The sequence below is a fragment of the Spermophilus citellus genome (assembly GCF_964194105.1).
Source record: "Spermophilus citellus genome assembly, chromosome: 16".
Lineage (NCBI taxonomy): Eukaryota > Metazoa > Chordata > Mammalia > Rodentia > Sciuridae > Spermophilus > Spermophilus citellus.
The window spans coordinates 38,073,504-38,092,066 of NC_138196.1; the positions used below are offsets into that span (position 1 = coordinate 38,073,504).

The window sequence follows — 18,563 nt, forward strand, 5'->3', positions numbered from 1 at the left end:
GTATTAAGAAGGCTCAAGAAATGGGAGAGGATACTACTGATTTTCACCTCTTTCCAGTTTTTGAGCAAACTAATGAACAAGATCAGAGAGTTAGAGTTCATACTGTAATCCCATTTAAAACTATTAAAGAATTAAAAAGTGCATGTGAGACGTATGGTCCAAATTTGCCTTTTGTACAGAGCCTGATAGAAAATATTTGCTCACAACCCCTTCCTCCTAGCGATTGGATTTCTTTAGCCAGACTGTGTCTGAGTGGGAGATGTTACGTTTGTGGAAAAAATAATCATTTTGCGTGCAAGTGTCGCATGCGCGGTTTTAAGTTCAGAGCTCCATTTACTAACGATAATAGATATTGCAGGACTCAGCGCCACGCGGTAGATTCAGATGGCGCGGATGAGCCTGCCTTCTTGTCATCATTTCCGCCTAGCCGGAACGCAAACTTCCAGTCGGCCCGCCCCCGGGACGAAAATGAGGAAGTAGGTGGTCGCGCAATGTGACGTCATCGTGCCGACCATAGGGGCCGCCATCTTTAGATTTACCGGAGCGGAACAAACAGTTTCCGTGCCAACCATGGGGGCCACCATCTTTAATTTTACCGGAGTGGGACAGTTTCCGTACAAACCCCTAATGATTTTCAAGGCTTTTAAGAGAGATTAACTGGCTAAGACCATCCTTAAAACTAACTACTTCTGAGTTAAGTTCTTTATTTCAGATATTATAAGGAAATCCTCCTCCAACCTCTCCACGTCAGCTAACCCTGGAGGCCAAAACAACTCTAAGGAAAGTAGAAATTGCAATTAAAAATGCATAGCTTACTAGAATAGATCCTAAAGAAATGATGTATTTATTAATATTTCCAACTGAGCATACCCCAACAGGAGCCATATGGCAAAGATTAGGAGTTATTGAGTGGATTTATTTATCCCACTCCCCTCAAAAAACATTAATTCCTTTTCATGATTCTATAGCTCAATTAGTAATTAAAGGTAGAACTAGGATATTACAATTAATTGGATCTGAGCCTGATATTATAATTATTCCATTTTCTGTTCAACAGACTAATTGGCTTTTTCAAACTTCTAGCTCATGGCAGATAGCCTTTACAGATTTTCCTGGGCAGATAGATAGCCATTATCCTCGTGATAAGATTGTACAATTTGCATCATTAATGTCACTTATTTTTCCAAAAATTGTACGTTCTTATCCAATAGAGGAAGCTTTATTGGTGTTCACGGATGCTTCCAACTCCGGTAAGGCAGGTTTCTTCAGCCGTGTTTACACAGAGGTAATACAAACTTCTTATACTTCTGCCCAAAGAGCAGAGCTTCAAACTCTGATTTGTGCCTTAGATTACTTTTCAAATGAGCCTATTAATATCTATTCTGACAGCTTATATGCAGTCGGAGTTACCAAAAATATTGAAACTTCAATTATTGGGTTTACTTCATCACAGGAGTTATTTGAATTATTTCATAATTTACAAAAGACAGTGCTAATGCGAAAGTACCCATGTTTCATAGGACACATCCGTGCCCATACTAATCTTCCTGGACCTCTAGTTTCAGGTAATGACAAAATTGATAAGTTAGTAGCTTTTTGCAAAAGATGTCTACGTATGACTGTGCCCTAGCTTCCCATTCCTTACATCATCAAAATGCTTCTAGCTTACGTAAAAAATTTAATATTACCAGAGAACAAGCTCGTCATATTGTAAGCCAATGCCCTAAGTGTGTTATTCACACTCCATCTCTGCCATCAGGGGTAAATCCCCATGGATTAAAACCAAATCAGATATGGCAAATAGATGTAACTCATATTCCTCAATTTGGTAAGCAATGTTATGTACATGTCATAGTGGACACTTATTCTAGATTTATTTTTGCCACAGCACGTACTAAGGAAAATACTCAACATGTAATTTCGCATTGCTTAGCAGCTTTTTCCATTTTAGGGTGCCCTATGCAGATTAAAACAGATAATGCTCCAACTTATGTAAGCTCTTCTTTTCAACAATTTTGCCAAGAGTTTAAAATTAATCATAAAACAGGAATTCCTTATAACCCACAAGGTCAAGCCATTGTGGAACGAGCTCATTTATCTATTAAGCTTCAATTACAAAAATTAAAAGGGGGGAATAGGATAGTGACTCCCCAAAATAGCCTTAATCATGCCTTATTTGTTTTAAATTTTTTAAACTGTGATGCAGAAGGTCACACTGCTGCTGAGAGGCAAATGTCTCCCTCAGTAACAGGCCCCTTAGGCAGAGTTCTGTGGAAAGATTTACAGACTGGTCAGTGGAAGGGCCCAGACCCGGTAATAATGTGGGGAAAGGGTCATGCCTGTATCTTCCCAGAAGGTGCTTTCCGTCCTATTTGGGTGCCTGAACGTGCTATCAGACATGGAGGAGATAGAACCCAGATTCAAGCGACTGAGGATCGACCCGGAGGAGCCACTACCCAGAAGGAGGAAATATCGGAAAAAGATGAAGAAAGACCAGATTGAACCAGCCGAAAAGCTGATTTTGTGGAAAGATGTGAAGAAACTAACAACCCAGGCTTCCCAAATACTTCGACGCCTAGGAAAAAACAGGACCCCAGTCTTGATGGTAACAACAGTAATTGCCCTACTGGGCTGTCAGGTAAAAGGGAATCAAGTAGACACTTATTGGACATATTTCCCAGATCCACCCCTGGTACACCCAGCTGTGTGGACTGGAGAATCTATTCCAGTATTTACTAATGACTCATTCATGATGGGAGGATTTTCAGATACTCATATTACTCCCAATCATGTGACTAGATTTAATTATTCTGGCTACAGTGCCTAATTACCTTTGTGTTGGTCACACGATAAACATGCTGGCTGTCTGAAAGTATCATTCGAAGAAAAGACAGCGATTGGTAAACCTAGACTGACAAATAATTCTATTTATGGGGACTTAAAACCTAATCTAGATCAGTAATTAAGATAGGACTTTCCCATAACAAGCCAGTCATTTCTGCAAAACCTCCACCAATACCCCACTGTCCAAATAGTTCTATAATTGAGATTGGCACCTTTCCTAAATGGATGGATTGTGTAAATACCTTTCCTGTACATCATAAGGTGTTTAAAGATAGTGGGTATATTTTAGACTGGTCTCCAAAAATTGATAAGAGACAATTACGAAGAGATTCTGCTATGACACCTGCAGGATTTGTTAGTAATATTTTGACTTATAGTGAAGGAGGTGTTCAAAGAGATATTTGGCGTTTAATTGCTGCCTCAGAGTATTTACATTTTACAGATAAACCTTTACCAAAATTTGTTGGCAAGAACTGTAAAGAAGGATCTTGCTATGGCTTAAGAGCTTGTGTCCAATCTCCTTATGTTTTAATTATTGGAAATGTAAAAGTTAAATGGATAGATGATAGATATTTTGTTACTTGTAATAAGTGCAACCTAACCAATTGTATTACTAGGTATAATAGAGGAAAAGGAGTGCTGATACTTCATCAGCCCTCTTTTGTTTTATTACCTGCTAATATTTCAGAGCCATGGTATGCTGATGCTGGTTTACAAGTCTTGCAGCAAATTCATGCCCAGCTAACAAGACCTAAACGTGCTATTGGAGTCATAATTGTTGGTGTTTTAGCACTGGTCTCTTTTATTGCCTCAACTGTCTCTGCGTCTCTGACATTGTCTCAAAATATTCAGCATGCAAAATTTCTTAATAATTTAGCTCAAAATACTTCCAAGGCTCTGCGTAATCAAGTAAATATTGATGAAAGGATTGAGACTAAATTAAACGCCTTAGAGGCGACTGGTATAAACATAGGTAATAAACTTTCAGCCTTAAAATTTAAGGAAAGGCTTAAATGCCATGCTAATTATAAATATGTATGTGTTACAGCTGCCAAGTACAATGCTTCTCTCTGGGATTGGGAGAAGGTTAAAAACCATTTATTAGGTATTTGGCAAAATAGTAATAATAACTTGGATATTCTGGAACTTCATCACCATATCCAAGACATTCAAAATAATAGAGCTGATTTTTCAGATCCTTCTTCTTTGGCTAACCAAATATTGAAGGAGTTAAATGGATTTAACCCTGAAAATATTCTTAAACACTCCGCTTGGTACATTATTGGATTATTCTCTTTGCTGTTAATTCTCTTTTGTATTGTAACTATAGGATGGCGAGTCTTCCAATCAAGAATCCAGGAACTCCAGAGAGTGAACCGCCGCCTCATTGTTAAGAAAAGAAAGGGGGAATATGTGGGAAGCCATTCTAACATGTGATTGGGTGACTCCCGTTAAGGGCCTGAGGCGCTTTGGCTGTGTCGAAACTTTCCCGACCCTTTCCTGATGAGAGAGCCCATCCGTGTGGGGGTGTGCCTGACCACTGACCCCAGGGACCCAATCACTGACCCTGACCTTGGAGTGCAGCCCCCCTCAACCTTCATTGGATGGAATTCTCCCCTGAATCTCTTGTTCCCCAAATAAAAGGCTACTCCCCGGCGTGTTCACTCTCTCTCTCTCCTGCTAGCCCAGAGTAATCCTCGCTGCCCTGCTGGGCGGCTAGAGGTGGGAACTAGAGAGGTGAGCCGTCTCGGACCTAGCAATATAAATAAGGTACTGTCTGTGTGTTTTATTTCGATCTCTTCTAACTAACTTTATGCCTAGAACCTCATTAATGAAACCACTGCACAGGTTGCGTGGTAGACAGGGCTTTTTATTTTTTTGAGACAGGGTCTTATAAAGTTGCTTAGGGCTTTGCTAAATTGCTGAGACTAGAGACTCCAACTTGATCTGTGCCTCAGTTTCCCCAGTTGCTGGGATTATAGGTGTATACCTCTGTGCCAGTTGAACTTTCTTTTGTGTAGTTACCCAATTTCATTCCTTCTAGTTTTTAACATATAAAAGTTGGGTTTTTTTCATGTATTTTGCCCATTTAACATATTGGAATCTAATGTGCCCTTTATTTATTTATGTGTGAATGTTATTGAATAATAATATTAACTGTGATATCTAATATAAATACTTTCTCAATCTAGGAATTTTGCTTTGCTTCATTTTGGAATTTCCAGTTTCATGCAATTAAATATGTTATACTTATATTCTGTGATTTATCCTTAGTTTGAATATTTGACAAATACCTAATTCTACTTTATTCTAAATTTTCTAAAATAAAATTCTATTTTATTCTAAATTCAATAATATTCTTAAAATATTATTTAAAGCCATCGATTTATGTTCATGTAATTGGAGAGCTGTGGGTCTAATTTTGTTTTTCTAGCTACTCAATGTTACTTACTGGTTAAATTTTTTCCTTCTATAAACATGCTCATATATGATAGGTTTCATCTGTTCTTATACAAATATATATTTTTAAAAATATTATTGTGATAAAATATGCATAACATAAAACTTACAATTTTAACTATTTTTAAAGGCATTTAAGTACATCTGATTATTGTGCAACTTTCACCACCATCCACCTCCAGACCATTTTCATCACCCCAAATTGAAACTTAGTACTCACTAAACACACGGAAACAGTAACAACGTAAGAAACATAAAAGGAAACTAAATTTTAAATAATAGTGAAGAAAAAGGGGAGAAGAGATCCTTTCCCCCAGCACCTACTTTTAACTCATATTTCCTTAGAACACATACCATTAGTCTCTCCTCATCACTTCTCTTTTTACACCATTTGATACTCCTGATAATTTATCCTACCCTGAATAATTCCACTTTGTAAAGTACCAAGAAAAATTCTGTGGGCGGGGGCGGGTATGTTGGAGGTATGTATTTGGGATATCTTTATAAAGCGTAGTTTCCCCCATCCCATCTCACAGTATGTCTCATATTCTGGTTTTCTTTTATATCTCTAAGCAAAGACTTAGGCCTTTTGCGTACACACCATTCACATTTCTTCCTAGGATTATTCTAAAATGACACCCCCCCCCCCACCCCCGAAATCATGGAAGAATTTTTTTCCCTTTTAATTTCCGTTATCTTTTCTAACTGGCTATGATGATAAGCTCTAGATTTTTTATCTTTCTCTTGGGCTTGGGCTTTTCACTCTAGATGTCCTCTTACCTTTCCTGGAACTCAGCACATTTCTGTGGATCCCCTGTGGGGTCAGGTCCCACAGAGAGAGAGAATTCACAGAGCCTACTTCCTGATAATCCAGAAGGTTCTACTTACAAGTGCTGAAATGTTCTTTTGATGTCATTTATTAACATCCTAAAGTTTTAAATCAATATTCATAGGTGAAGATAGGTTTTTTGTTTGTGATTTTTTTTTGTGGGTGGATTTGTTTGTTTTTTACTTAATGATATACATACAGAAAGTACTCAGGTAGACAATGTACTGGGCAGCAGGTGTACAATAATGTGAATGTACTTACTGACACACAGTTTTACACTTAAAATGGTTAAAGCAATACATTTTATGTTCCCTGTATTCTTACATTTTACCACAATTTGCTGAATTTTCACAATTGTTTGTGATATTTTAAGTTAGGTTTTCAGAATTAGGGTTATTCAGTGTATACTTTATAGAATAAACTGGAAATATTCTAGTTTTGTTTTGCTTTTTTTCCCTCCTACATTGTGCAAAATTTATATGATAATGGAATTATCTATTATTATTTTTTTAATGGAAATGATGAATTAGAACAGGAGTCAGAGGTGCCACATTCTTTTTGCTCTTTTGGGGAGGATAACTTTTTTTTGGAGAACTCCCTTATTTTCATTCTATTTCTCTGGTCAGGTTTCTCTACATTTTTCTACCTCTTATGTCAGTATTTTTTTTGTCATGTACATTTTGCAAAAGCTAACTCATTTCACATAGGTTTTCAGATCCTTCACATACAGCTGTGTGGTTCCTTTCATGGTTTAAAAAAAGAAACAAAAGAATTCTCTTCAAGCTGGACAGGGTAGAGCACACCTGGAGTCCTAGCTGCTTGGGGGGCTGAGGTGGGAGGATTGCTTGAGCCCAGAAGTTCAAGGCCAACCTTGGTAACATAGTAACACCATTTCAAGAAAAAACACCAAATTCTTTATATCTGTTCCTACAATGTCTTTTCTCCTTTTAACTTAACTCCTCTTCCTTTGTTTTCCTTTGATGTGATTTGATAAATTTTATTAGTAACCACTCCATCTCCTTCTTCACTATTTAAAAATTTTGCTTTAAATACTTCTTAAATCTTTCTTTTTTTCAGTTGACCATCTTTTTTTTTTAATTTTTAAATTTGTTTTAATTAGTTATACTCTTATATCTTTCTTCAGAATTTTTATTGTTGTGGACTTTTTATAAAATCCTAATTTGAATATTTGCTTATTTTATTTTTCCTTTGATAAACTGAACCATTTAAAGATAGGCATTTTCATTTTAGTGGAGCTTCAGTTGCCACAGGTTTTGCTATGTGTACACACAGAAACACACATGCACAGAGTTTTTAGTATTTTCCAAGAAAGCTGTCACTGTATTGTTTTTAAAACTCCTTGATTCAATTGTTACTTTAAAAAGCATTAAAAACTGTTCAAGGGGACATCTGTGTGTGTGTGTGTGTGTGTGTGTGTGTGTGTGTGTGTTTGTGTGTGTGTATAGTACTGGGGATTAAGCCCAGGGGAGCTCTACCACTGAGCTACATTCCTAGCCCCTTCTACTTTTTATTTTGAGTCAGGGTCTCACTAAATTGCTGGGGCTGCCCTCAAACTTTTAATCTTCCTGCCTCAGCCTCCTGGCTCAGCCTCCTGAGTTAATGGCAATTATAGGCACGTGCCACAGCATCCAGCTCCAAGGGATACATTCTTATTCCAATATTTACTTAATTTCTAGCTTGACACACTGTGATTAGAGGTTGTAGTTAATATAACTTCTATTTTTAAAATTTTGTCAATGGTCTTCTGAATTTATGATTAATTTTCATGATACCCAATAAGAAAGCCTATGATTAGTAGGGTACCAATTTGATATACAGCTGGTAATTATACTGTGTAAGTCCTTTTTTACCCCTCAGTACTTTTTCCTCTGCTTCATTTGTTATAGGATTGGACATACTAATGTCTAAGTTGTGTCAGTTTCACCTAATGTACATGATTTAGTTGTTATATGTTATTTGGCTCATAAAAGTTCCACAGTATTATGTCATCACTACTGATTGTGTCTTTTGTTGATATAAAAGAACATTTTTTTGCTGTATTCTAACTTGCCTTTTAATAAATTAAATATGGGTCCAGCTTAAGATCATCATCATAAAACCAATAGCAGAACTACTAAGGAGTAGGGAAAACAGAGAGCAAAATCAGAGATTAAATTAGAAATTGTAATTCTAAATTTTTAAATCCTTAGGATTTCTTATATGCTGTTCTAAATCCTAACACCAGTTGAAATCATCTATGTCACTAACAGGTTGACAATGTGGATAATTCACAAATGACAGTAATCTCAATCCAGCCCACTATGGAATTAAAAAATTTTAAATAAGACCACTCAGAATTCCTATCAGAAAGCTCACAAACAAGTGTTTGTGTTCAGCAATGGTCTTAATGTGGTATGTGTTATGCTTTAGAGCTAAAGATCAAAGTGGATTAAGGTTCACAGAAGTGAACAATTAACGAATTGCTGAATATTTCAGGATATTTTTATTTCAAGGGCTAGTCTATATTTCTTTTTTTTTTTAATCTTTTTTTTTTTTTTTTTTTTTTTAAAGATTGACATTTATTTTTTAGTTCTCGGCGGACACAACATCTTTGTTGGTATGTGGTGCTGAGGATCGAACCCGGGCCGCACGCATGCCAGGCGAGCGCGCTACCGCTTGAGCCACATCCCCTAGCCCCTAGTCTATATTTCTTTAATGAAGATTTTTTTTTTTAAAAAAAGGGCCCCAGATTCTCTTTAAAATTTTTTTTAGTTGTAGATGGACACAATACCTTTATTTATTTATTTATTTATTTATTTATTTATTTTTACATGGTACTGGGGATAGAACCCAGTGCCTCACGCATGCTAGATGAGCACTCTACCACTGAACCACAACCCCAAGCTTTTGACCTTACTCAGAGGTTTTACCCCAGGAAAATATCTAGTAAACTGAGCCCTCTGATATGAAACACAAAAATGTATAAAATGTAAATGCTTCTAGAGAGCAAAATCTATAATCAAAACAGACTGTTTTATATGTGCTTTTGAAATAAAATGTGATACACTTTTTCTATTTGTTCTTTTCTGAATTATACATTCAGCTAACATTCATATCACAAAACATTTTAAATAGGTTATGACAAAATTTAAACTATGCACTAAATTATGTTCCCTTAGGTGAAAGTATGAATAAATGAAATCTACCCAGATAAACTCAAAAGCTCATTTAAAAAAAAGAGTTTTCATCTTTTTTCCTGCCAATTTCCCTACGTTTGCCCACCTTCAAATGGATGGCTCCAAGCAAGAAACTTAAAAATCAAATGCAGGATAATTACTCTTGAAAATCGGATGCAATCTGGTTATGCTTTTATATGGACATCAATACCCTCTGAATGTGTATGGACTCATGGCTCCCCCCCCACAGGCCCCATTCTTAATACCATCCCACATCTTTCATACTTCATCCCACGTTTGCCATTTGGGGATTGTTGCATGCAGAGGAAATATGTGATCTAAAAGAGTGTTATAGGGCGATGGCAGCTGTGACCTCTTCCTAGCACTTCTATTATCTGGACTTGATGTGAGTGGTTTGCTCTCCCACAGCCCTGTATGTTCTCATGAGCCAGGACTCTACTTGTGCCTCCTAGAGTGACTAGCTCTGGTCTTTGTCCAGAAGTCCATGATCAATGACACTGAACAAACTGATAAGAATCCAAGTTGAGCTCCGTCTTGTCCATTTCACTGATGACATCCCACTGTGGTCCAATGAGAAGAAGACTTGCTTTAGGTGCCAACAAGTATCACATCCCACAGACACAAAACTTATCAAATGCTTTGTATAGCTACTTTAGGTCAACAATAACATGTTCATTCACAAAGGTCCTGTACAAACTGGATATAAATCCCTTAATAACATCTCTTTATTATAGTGTAAATATAAATACTGGGGAAATGATATTAAAAGATAAAAATGAATAGATTACTTTTTAAAGGCATTTTATACTTTTCATCTATTTCTAGAAGTTGTGTTCTAGATTTTAGTGTTACTAGCAAAGTCAGTATTATCAGTTATAATACTTTACACATTAGTGTAAATGCTAATGTAATTAGGTAAGTAACAGTTACCTAGGAAAACCAAAATGGTGCTTTTTTTTTTTTAAGAGATATTTCAACTAGTGTGAGAGTATGCTTTTAAAAGTTTGCTAAAGTGCAGTTAACCATTAAAAAGACAGTGATTATTTATGCCTACAGAAAAGTTAAAAAGTTTAAGGGTTTAACAATCTTGTTAATATTTTCAAAGAGCCAACTATTGCTACATTATCCTTTATGCTATGTGCATGTACAAATATATCACAATGAATCCCACTTTTACGTATAAGTATAATGCACCCATTGAAGGGAAACCAGGAGAGTAGAAGGAGGGGACTGGAGGGTGGGGGCAGGCAAGAGTACTTGGGCACACTGGGATTGAAATTGATGAATAACTCACAATGACTCCTACTATTGTGTATAATTATAATGTACCAATAAAAACATAAAAAAGTAAAAGCCTTGGAAAAAAAAATTGGAAAACAATGTATTTTTTTCTATGTTCCCACATAGTAAAATGGAGAATTGAAGTGAGGTACAATAGGGGGAAGAAGATGGTCAGTTTTCCTTTTTTGTTTTTTGTTTTTGTAAGTATTGGGGATTGCACACAGGGTCACTACCTCTGCTACTGAGCCATATCCCAGCCCTTTTTATTTTTTATTTTGAGGCAGGGTCTTCCTAAGGCTGGCCTCAAACTTGCAATTCTTCTGCCTCAGTCTTCTGATGACCACTTTTCGTTCATAGTTTCACATTGTTTGAAATATTTCAATAAATATGTACTTCTTTAGTAATTCTTATTTTTATATACTGTGGTACTAGGGATGGAACCCAGGGCCTCATGTATGCTAGGTGAGTGCTCTACCACTGAGCTACAACCCCAGTCCCTGTGGTAATTTTTTAAATAATCAAAATTAGAAAAATAACAATGATGATTGATAGGAGCACCTCACACCTATCCCTGTCCTCTCCCTTATCCTGAAGAGGCAAGAGCAGAGAACTAGGGAGTAGGGCTTGGAACCACACAATCTATGTTGATACCTCAGTGTGACCATTCCTTGCTTGTGCACCCTTGGGCACATTACTTAACCTTTCTAAATCCTGGTTTCCACATCTGTGAAACTGGAGAAATCTTAGTATCTACCTCAAAAGGTTCTTGGGAAGGCCTGGGGTTGTAGCTCAGTGGTAGAGTGCTTTCCTCGCATGTGGAAGGCTCTGGGTTTGATCCTCAGCACCATATAAAAAAATAAAATAAAGGCACTCTCTCTCTCTCTCTCTCTATATATATATATATATTTAAAGTTCTTGGGAAGATAAAATGAATTAATATTTTATCTCTTTGGGTACACTCCAAAGAGTACCCCGCAAATACTTGCCCTACACATGTTAGTCATGGGTTGGTTACCATGACAATGACTATCGTGACTACAATTAGGAGGTACATAGCATGAGATGAAGATGTGAATCCTGGTTCTATCACATGATAACTCTATGATTTTTGGAAAGTGATCTAACTCTGGAGGCCTCAGTTTTCTCATCTATAAACTGGAAATAACTACTAATTTCACAAGGTTACTATGGGAAGTTAATGTTGTATTGTGCAGGAATAAAGCACTAAGCACAGGGCCTGGCATTCTGCATATACTTGGTAAGTGGAAGTGATCTTTATAGTGAGAATTTATAAAAATTGAGGTTTTTCTAACTGTAGCAAAAAAAGGAAAAAAAAAACCAAGAAACTTCTTTCCACTGAGGCTGACTCTTCAAGCCACATGTCCCAGCTTTGTCTTAAACATTCTGGCCCACTTAGAATACTCTTATAAATGCCACCCTATCTAAACGTTTGAAGTATAAAGTCATTTGCATTTAACTGGCATTTGTTTATAAACATATTGGCTGGAATTTTAAAGTCATAGGTAAATGTAGATAACCATGTCTATCTTGTGGCTGCTGTATTCCCCCAGGAGCCCAGAGCATGGCAAGTACAAATGAGCTTTTCTTGAATGATATGAATAAATGAAACTAGGGAAAAATCTAGAAGTGGCTTTTGCTTTGTTGAGGGTGGTGAGTATTTCTGCATACAGAAGGCCCATGGGGGATATTTTGGAATTATCTTCAGATTCTGGGCGGACTTAGGCTATTATAACTGTATTCTAGTCCTGGTTCCCCCTGCTTGACTTTAGATAATCTCCCGAAACTCATGGAGTCTATTTCTTCTTCATTAATAATTAAAACTCCTCACTGTCCATTTGACCACCATGACAAGGAATTCCCTCTTTTTCAGCTCTGCGTCTTAGAGCACTCAGCAAGGGTCCACACTGGGAATTTAAGTTCATTTGGAACTTACTCTAAGGCTTTATAGTCACTTTGAACATGATATAGGAAGAGAAAAACCCTGACACAGCCATTGAGATGATTTATTTCTATTTCTACTTCCATGGTAAGCCCTGGAACCCAGTAATGAGTTGAAACTCAGGGGCATGCCCTATTTGAGCCACACGGTTAGCACACACAGGACCTTAATGCAAAATCCAGAGTGGAAACAATGAGGGAGGCACAAGCCAAAAGAGAAGCGTGAAGCCCATGTGTAAGGAAGGAAGGTCATTGTATTCATGCATTGAGAGAACAAAGTTTGAACTGTAAAAGGTGCCGTACTACAGAGCAGGAAAGACGGTTGGGTCAGAAGGGTCAGTTTGAGGAAAGCAAATACGCACATCCAACAAGCTTCTGGCAGACCTGGCAAACCCTGAGATGCTTTTTCCACCCCACACACAATCACATATAAAAAGAGCTACCAGCTTTTCTGGAATTCACTTGGTGACTCTGGGCTGATCCTAGCAGCCCCATGAAAGGACAATCCTCTGCTGGCAGAGGCCTACCTTGCAGTGTGTGGTGCTGACAGGAAGCCCAATGTTGGAGGCGATGACCACAGTGAATGCCGAGGCCAGTTCAATGGTGAAGCCGCTGCAGGAGGGAGCACAAGAAGACATATCATAGGCGCTCTTTGTTGGCCTCACTGACACCCCGTGGGTGCAAAGTCTCACCAGAACATTCTTTGGTTGATTGCTGACTGGGACAGACTGCCATTAGCAGAACAAGAAACTGCTGCATAATGGCAACAATTCACACTAAGACTTTGCATTATACTTGTTGACAGTCCCAAACAGCCTTTTTTTTCTGATATGTTTTCAAAAATCCCACACTGCAGGAACTGGGTCAGAAATTCCTGCTGTGTAATAAGATGATAAATTAGTCATTTTTCTAAAGGAGCACAATCAAAACTATGCTTTCATTTTTTAAATGTGTGCTTATTACAAAAAAGCAATTTTTTTCACAGATTATTAATGCTTCTTCAAAGCAACCTTCTAAAAGAATCTTGTTAAAATGAAGCTCAAGGGGTAAACTGAAAATCAGAAAAAAATTGCAAATGAAGAGCTCTAGTACATTTTAAAACAAGAGCAAAGACTTCCTGCAATAGGTAGTTGTATTCTGAAAGTTCTAAGTTTGTCAATTAACCCCTTATATATCTAGAAGCTGTATGAGAGAACGACCACATGTAAAGCTCCGGACCCCCCTCCCATCCCCGCCCCACCCCCGCCCCAGAATAGCAGGGGCACATCCCATCTGGCTGAGCTAGAGGGAGGATGCCTAAGGTAACTACAGAAGGATGGTGGGTGAGAGCTGGGGTGGATGGAGAATTTTTAGGAAAGGAAGGCACTACTTTGGATCTTTTTGTTGTTGTTCTTTTTAGATATATATGACAGTAGAGTGTATTTTGACACATTATACATATGTGGAATATGACTTATTCTAATTAGGATCCCATTTCTTGTGGTTGTACATGATGTGGAGTTACACTGGTTGTGTATTCATATATAAGGATAGGAAAGTTATGTCTGATTCATTCTCCTGTCTTTCCCATTCTCATCTTCCCTTCCCTTCATTCCCCTTTGTCTAATCCAATAAACTTCTAATATTTCCCTCCCTATTCTCCCTTGTTGCGGATTAGCATCAACATATCAGAGAGCACATTCCGCATTTGGTTTTTTTGGGTTGGCTTATTTCACTTGGCATCATATTCTCCAATTCCATCCATTTACTGGCAAATACCATAATTTCATTCTTCTTTATGGCTGAGTAATATTCCATTATGTATATATACCATGTCGTTTTTTTATCCATTCATCTGTTGTAGGGCACCTAGATTGGTTCCATAGCTTGGCTATTATAAGTTGAACTGCTGTAAACATTGCACAAGAAGTAAAATCAAGAATCAATATATGGGATTGTATCAAACTAAAAGGCTTCTTTTTTTTTTTTAGAGAGAGAGAGAGAGAGAGAGAATGAATGAGAATGAGAATTCTTTAATATTCATTTTCTAGTTTTCAGTGGACACAACATCTTTGTTTTATATGTGGTGCTGAGGATCGAACCCAGGCCGCACGCATGCCAGGCGAGCACACTACCGCTTGAGCCACATCCCCAGCCCCTAAAAGGCTTCTTCACAGCAAAGGAAATAATCAAGACCATGAACAGAGCACCTACAGAATGGGAGAAAATCTTTATCACCTGTACCTCAGATAGAGTACTAATCTCCAGGATATATAAAGAACTCAAAAAACTTAATACCAAAACCCCCTCACCCCAAAAAACAAAAAAACAAAGAACCCAATCAATAAATGGGCAAAATAACTGAACAGGCACTTCACAGAAGAAATATGAGTGGTCAAAAAATATATGAAAAAACGTTTTTTAGCATCTCTAACAATTAGAGAAATGCAAATTAAAACTACACTGAGATTCCATCTCACTCTAGTCAGAATGGTAATTATCAAGAATGCAAGTAACAATAAATGTTGGTGAGGATGTGGGGGAAAAGGCGCACTCATACATTGCTGGTGGGACTGCAAATTGGTGCAGCCAATATGGAAAGCAGTATGGAGATTCCTCAGAAAACTTGGAATGGAACCATCATTTGACCAACTTATTCCACTCCTTGGTATATACCCAAAGGACTTAAAATCAGAATATTCCATGACACAGCAGCATCGATGTTTATACTTTGGATCCTTAATGTCTTCCACAGACCCATGCATTAAAGGCTTGATCACCAGGATAATATATCGAGAGGTGGTAGAACTTTTGGGAGATGGGACCTAGTGGGAAATCCTTAGGTCAGTGGGTGTGCCCTTGAAAGAGATGTTGAGACCCCAGCTTTTTCTTTCTCTCTGGCTTGAGAGGTGAGTGGTTTTTCTCTGCTACATGTTCCTGCCAGAGTGCTGCCTCACCACCGGTCCAAAGCAATGAGGCCAACCTATGATGGACCAGAACCTCTAAATCTGCAATCCAAAATAAATTTTTTCTAAGTTGGTTATCTCAGGTATTTGGTTTGTTTTTAGATGCTAGGGATTGAACCCAGGGTCTCATGCATGCTAGGTAAGTGCTCTCCTACTAAGCTACCTCTCCAGGTATTTTGTTATAGTGCTGAAAATCAAACAGAAAAGAAGCCTGATGTGCTCTGACGATAGCTTCCCTAGAACAGGTAGAGCTGATGTGCATAAGGAAAAAGATGGGTCCAGACACTGGTGCTGTTTGCCCTACCCTTCCTCTCCACTTGCTCTCAGGGTTTCATAATGGGAAAACCAACAGTGGAAGGACACTGGGGGCTGCCACAGGCTTCCCATTTTCCCTTCCCTCCTGCTCTGCTTCAGCTACTACTTCCCTCTGAACCTTTCTGTCCCACATCTCAGTGCCACTGTAGGTGAGTCAGGGGAGTGTGGTGACAGAGGGGGGTGACCAGTGGTACACAAAAGTGGAAGAGGGGTCACTCTTGTCCTTTGCCCTTTCCTCACTTGTGATCATTGATGGTGGACAAGCAGCATGGGCGCTCTCAGACACCAACTCAGGCTTGACAGCAGGCCTCAACAGCCAAGCCCTGTCAACCCAACCTGTTGGCTCACCTGGAAGGTGTGATTGGAGTGAGGTCTTTCCCCATGGTCTGGATCACTCTTCTTCCCCAAACCCAGAGACCTGTACAAATTCCAACTCCTCCATAAAACAGCAGCCAGACAGGAGTAGCTGCTTCTTGCATCACTCCACCGTGTTCATAAATCAGCCACAAAGCTACCAGGGGCCCAATGGCATTACTGGAAAGAAAAAGATTAATTATACATACACATGGCACACAATATACAGACTTCTCAATCTCAAGAATGAGTCGTACTTTACTTGTGGCTTATCACATAGTCTAGTGGTGATAAAATATTTTTTGTATAGTCAAAAGCAGAACCTGGAATTATTGTCTTAGTCATTTTTAAGTGTAGGGTTAAATAATTTTAAGTATACTTACACTGCTGTGAAATAGGTCTCTAGAACTTTTTTTTTTTATCTTGCAAATGTAAAACTCTACACTCTGTAAACAGCAATCTCATGCACCTCTCCCCCCAGCGACTGGCAACTGCCACTCTGCTTTCTGGTTCTGATTTTGACCATTTCAGATGCCTCGGATAATTGGAATATAGTATTTATCTCTTTATTCAGGTTTATTTCACCTATGTCTTCAGGGTTAATTCATGATGTACCATGTGACAGGATTTCCTTTTTTTAAGTCTGACTGATACTCCACTGTATTTATATACCACATTTTGTTTAGCCATTGTTCCTTCATTGGATATTTATGTTGCTTCCACCTCTTGGCTATTATAAATAAGGCTGCTTTGATCATGTGTGTGCAAATTATCTCTGAAACTCTGCACTAAATTCTTTGGGATTTGTACCCAGAAGTAGGATTGTTAGATCAAATGGTAGTTTTATCTTTAAATTTTTGAGGAATCTCCATTCTGTTTTCCATAGTGGTTAAGCCATTTTATATTCCTACTAATAGAGCACAGAGGTTCTAATTTTTCCACATCTTGCCAACATTTCTGTTTTTTTTTTCTCTCCTGACAGTCATCCTAATGGGTGTGTCATTTACTAACTCTTTAAAAAGTTCTGAAAAATCACAAGAAGTGGACATAATAACCAAGTTCTGTTTTTCTTCTTTTTTCCCCCCAGATTTCTTTCCATTTCCACTGCCACATCTGCTACTGCTACTAATACTAGCTCCTGGTTTTCGTAGATCTGTCTGGTTCCATATGATGAAATCACAAATATTATTGCTCACCATGAATTCATGCAACCCCCCTGCAAATTAGGCAATGTCACTTTCTTTTTCCTGATGAGGAAACCAAGGCCAAGGACAAGTTGCTGGCACGAAGAAGGACTGAGGCATGAATTCAGGCTCACTCAGGCCTCACACGCTTTCCTGGGACATGCTATTGCCCCTCAGGCCTTAGGCAGCCCCAAAGAGAACTGACATGTTGTTTGTTTGTTTGTTTGTTTTTGGGTACTGAAGATTTAACCCAGGATTGCTTAACCACTGAGCCAATCCCCAGCCCTTTTAAAAAATATTTTATTTAGAGATGGGGTTTCACTGAGTTGCTTAGTGCCTTGCTCAGTTGCTGAGGTTGTCTTTGAACCTGTGATCCTCCTGCCACAGTCCTGAACCACTGGGATTACAAGCGTGTGCCACCGTGCCCAGCACATGTGGGATTTTAATGGCTTTGCTAGCTCTAGTTTCCTCCTGCAGTCCAGCTGTGCAGAGTATAAGCTGAGAGTCACAAAGAACTGGCTCCCAAGTCTGCTTCTTTTTAGCTATGTGACCTTGGTGTCTTTGAAGGCTATTGCTTACCTGGCTCAAAGGGTTGTTTTGAAAAGGATTAGAATACGTTAGAAATGGTTCAGTATTGAAGCCTATTGCAAACTTTTCTTGAATGAATGGAAGCCTCTTTCATGGTTAGTTCATTGTTTCTAGAACCTGGCTGTGATCAGGAGGCATCCTGCGCAAAGTCTCAAAACCAGAACCAAATTGCAAGCAATTGTTCCAAACTCTGGTCATCTAAAGTACTGAACACCCGGATTCTTCTTCTGAACTTGAAATACTGTTTTGGGGTGGTTTGTTACTTTTTCATAGATATGTTTGTCTAATCTCCCTAACTAAAGCTTAATCTCCTAGAGGTGAGGAACCCAATTCATAACACTCTGTCAGTACCAGGCCTTCAATGAAGAATTCTTAAAAATGAGGAGGAATGTAGTGGTGTGAGGGGCACACAAAAGTTAAGATAGGACATAACATGGAGCCCCAAATAAAATCACATGGAAACACCCATAAGACACTAAACAGAGCAGAGGATGCCCAGGCTTGTCTGGCCTCAAGACTTCTTTTAAAAAGAACAGAAGTGAAGTTTCGTATACATAGGCTAGGTACAGCACCCACAGAGAAGTCAATAATTGGGCAGTAAAAAAAA

At 38.3% G+C, this 18,563-nt stretch overlaps 1 protein-coding gene across 9 annotated transcripts in view; it reads right to left on the minus strand.

Moving 5' to 3' along the window:
• SLC20A2 (solute carrier family 20 member 2) overlaps window positions 1-18,563 on the minus strand; it is a 106,992-nt gene that overhangs the window by 2,536 nt on the left and 85,893 nt on the right. For 8 of the 9 annotated variants that reach the window (XM_081269257.1, XM_081269258.1, XM_081269262.1 and 5 more), the window contains 2 exons: window positions 16,179-16,364; window positions 13,098-13,182 (listed from right to left, as the gene is read on the minus strand). In XM_081269257.1, coding sequence (XP_081125383.1) covers window positions 13,098-13,182; window positions 16,179-16,364 — 271 coding nt within the window. Of the gene's footprint in view, window positions 1-9,140; window positions 9,891-13,097; window positions 13,183-16,178; window positions 16,365-18,563 lie in introns of those variants that run through there. The other variant, XM_081269263.1, reaches the window with a different exon arrangement.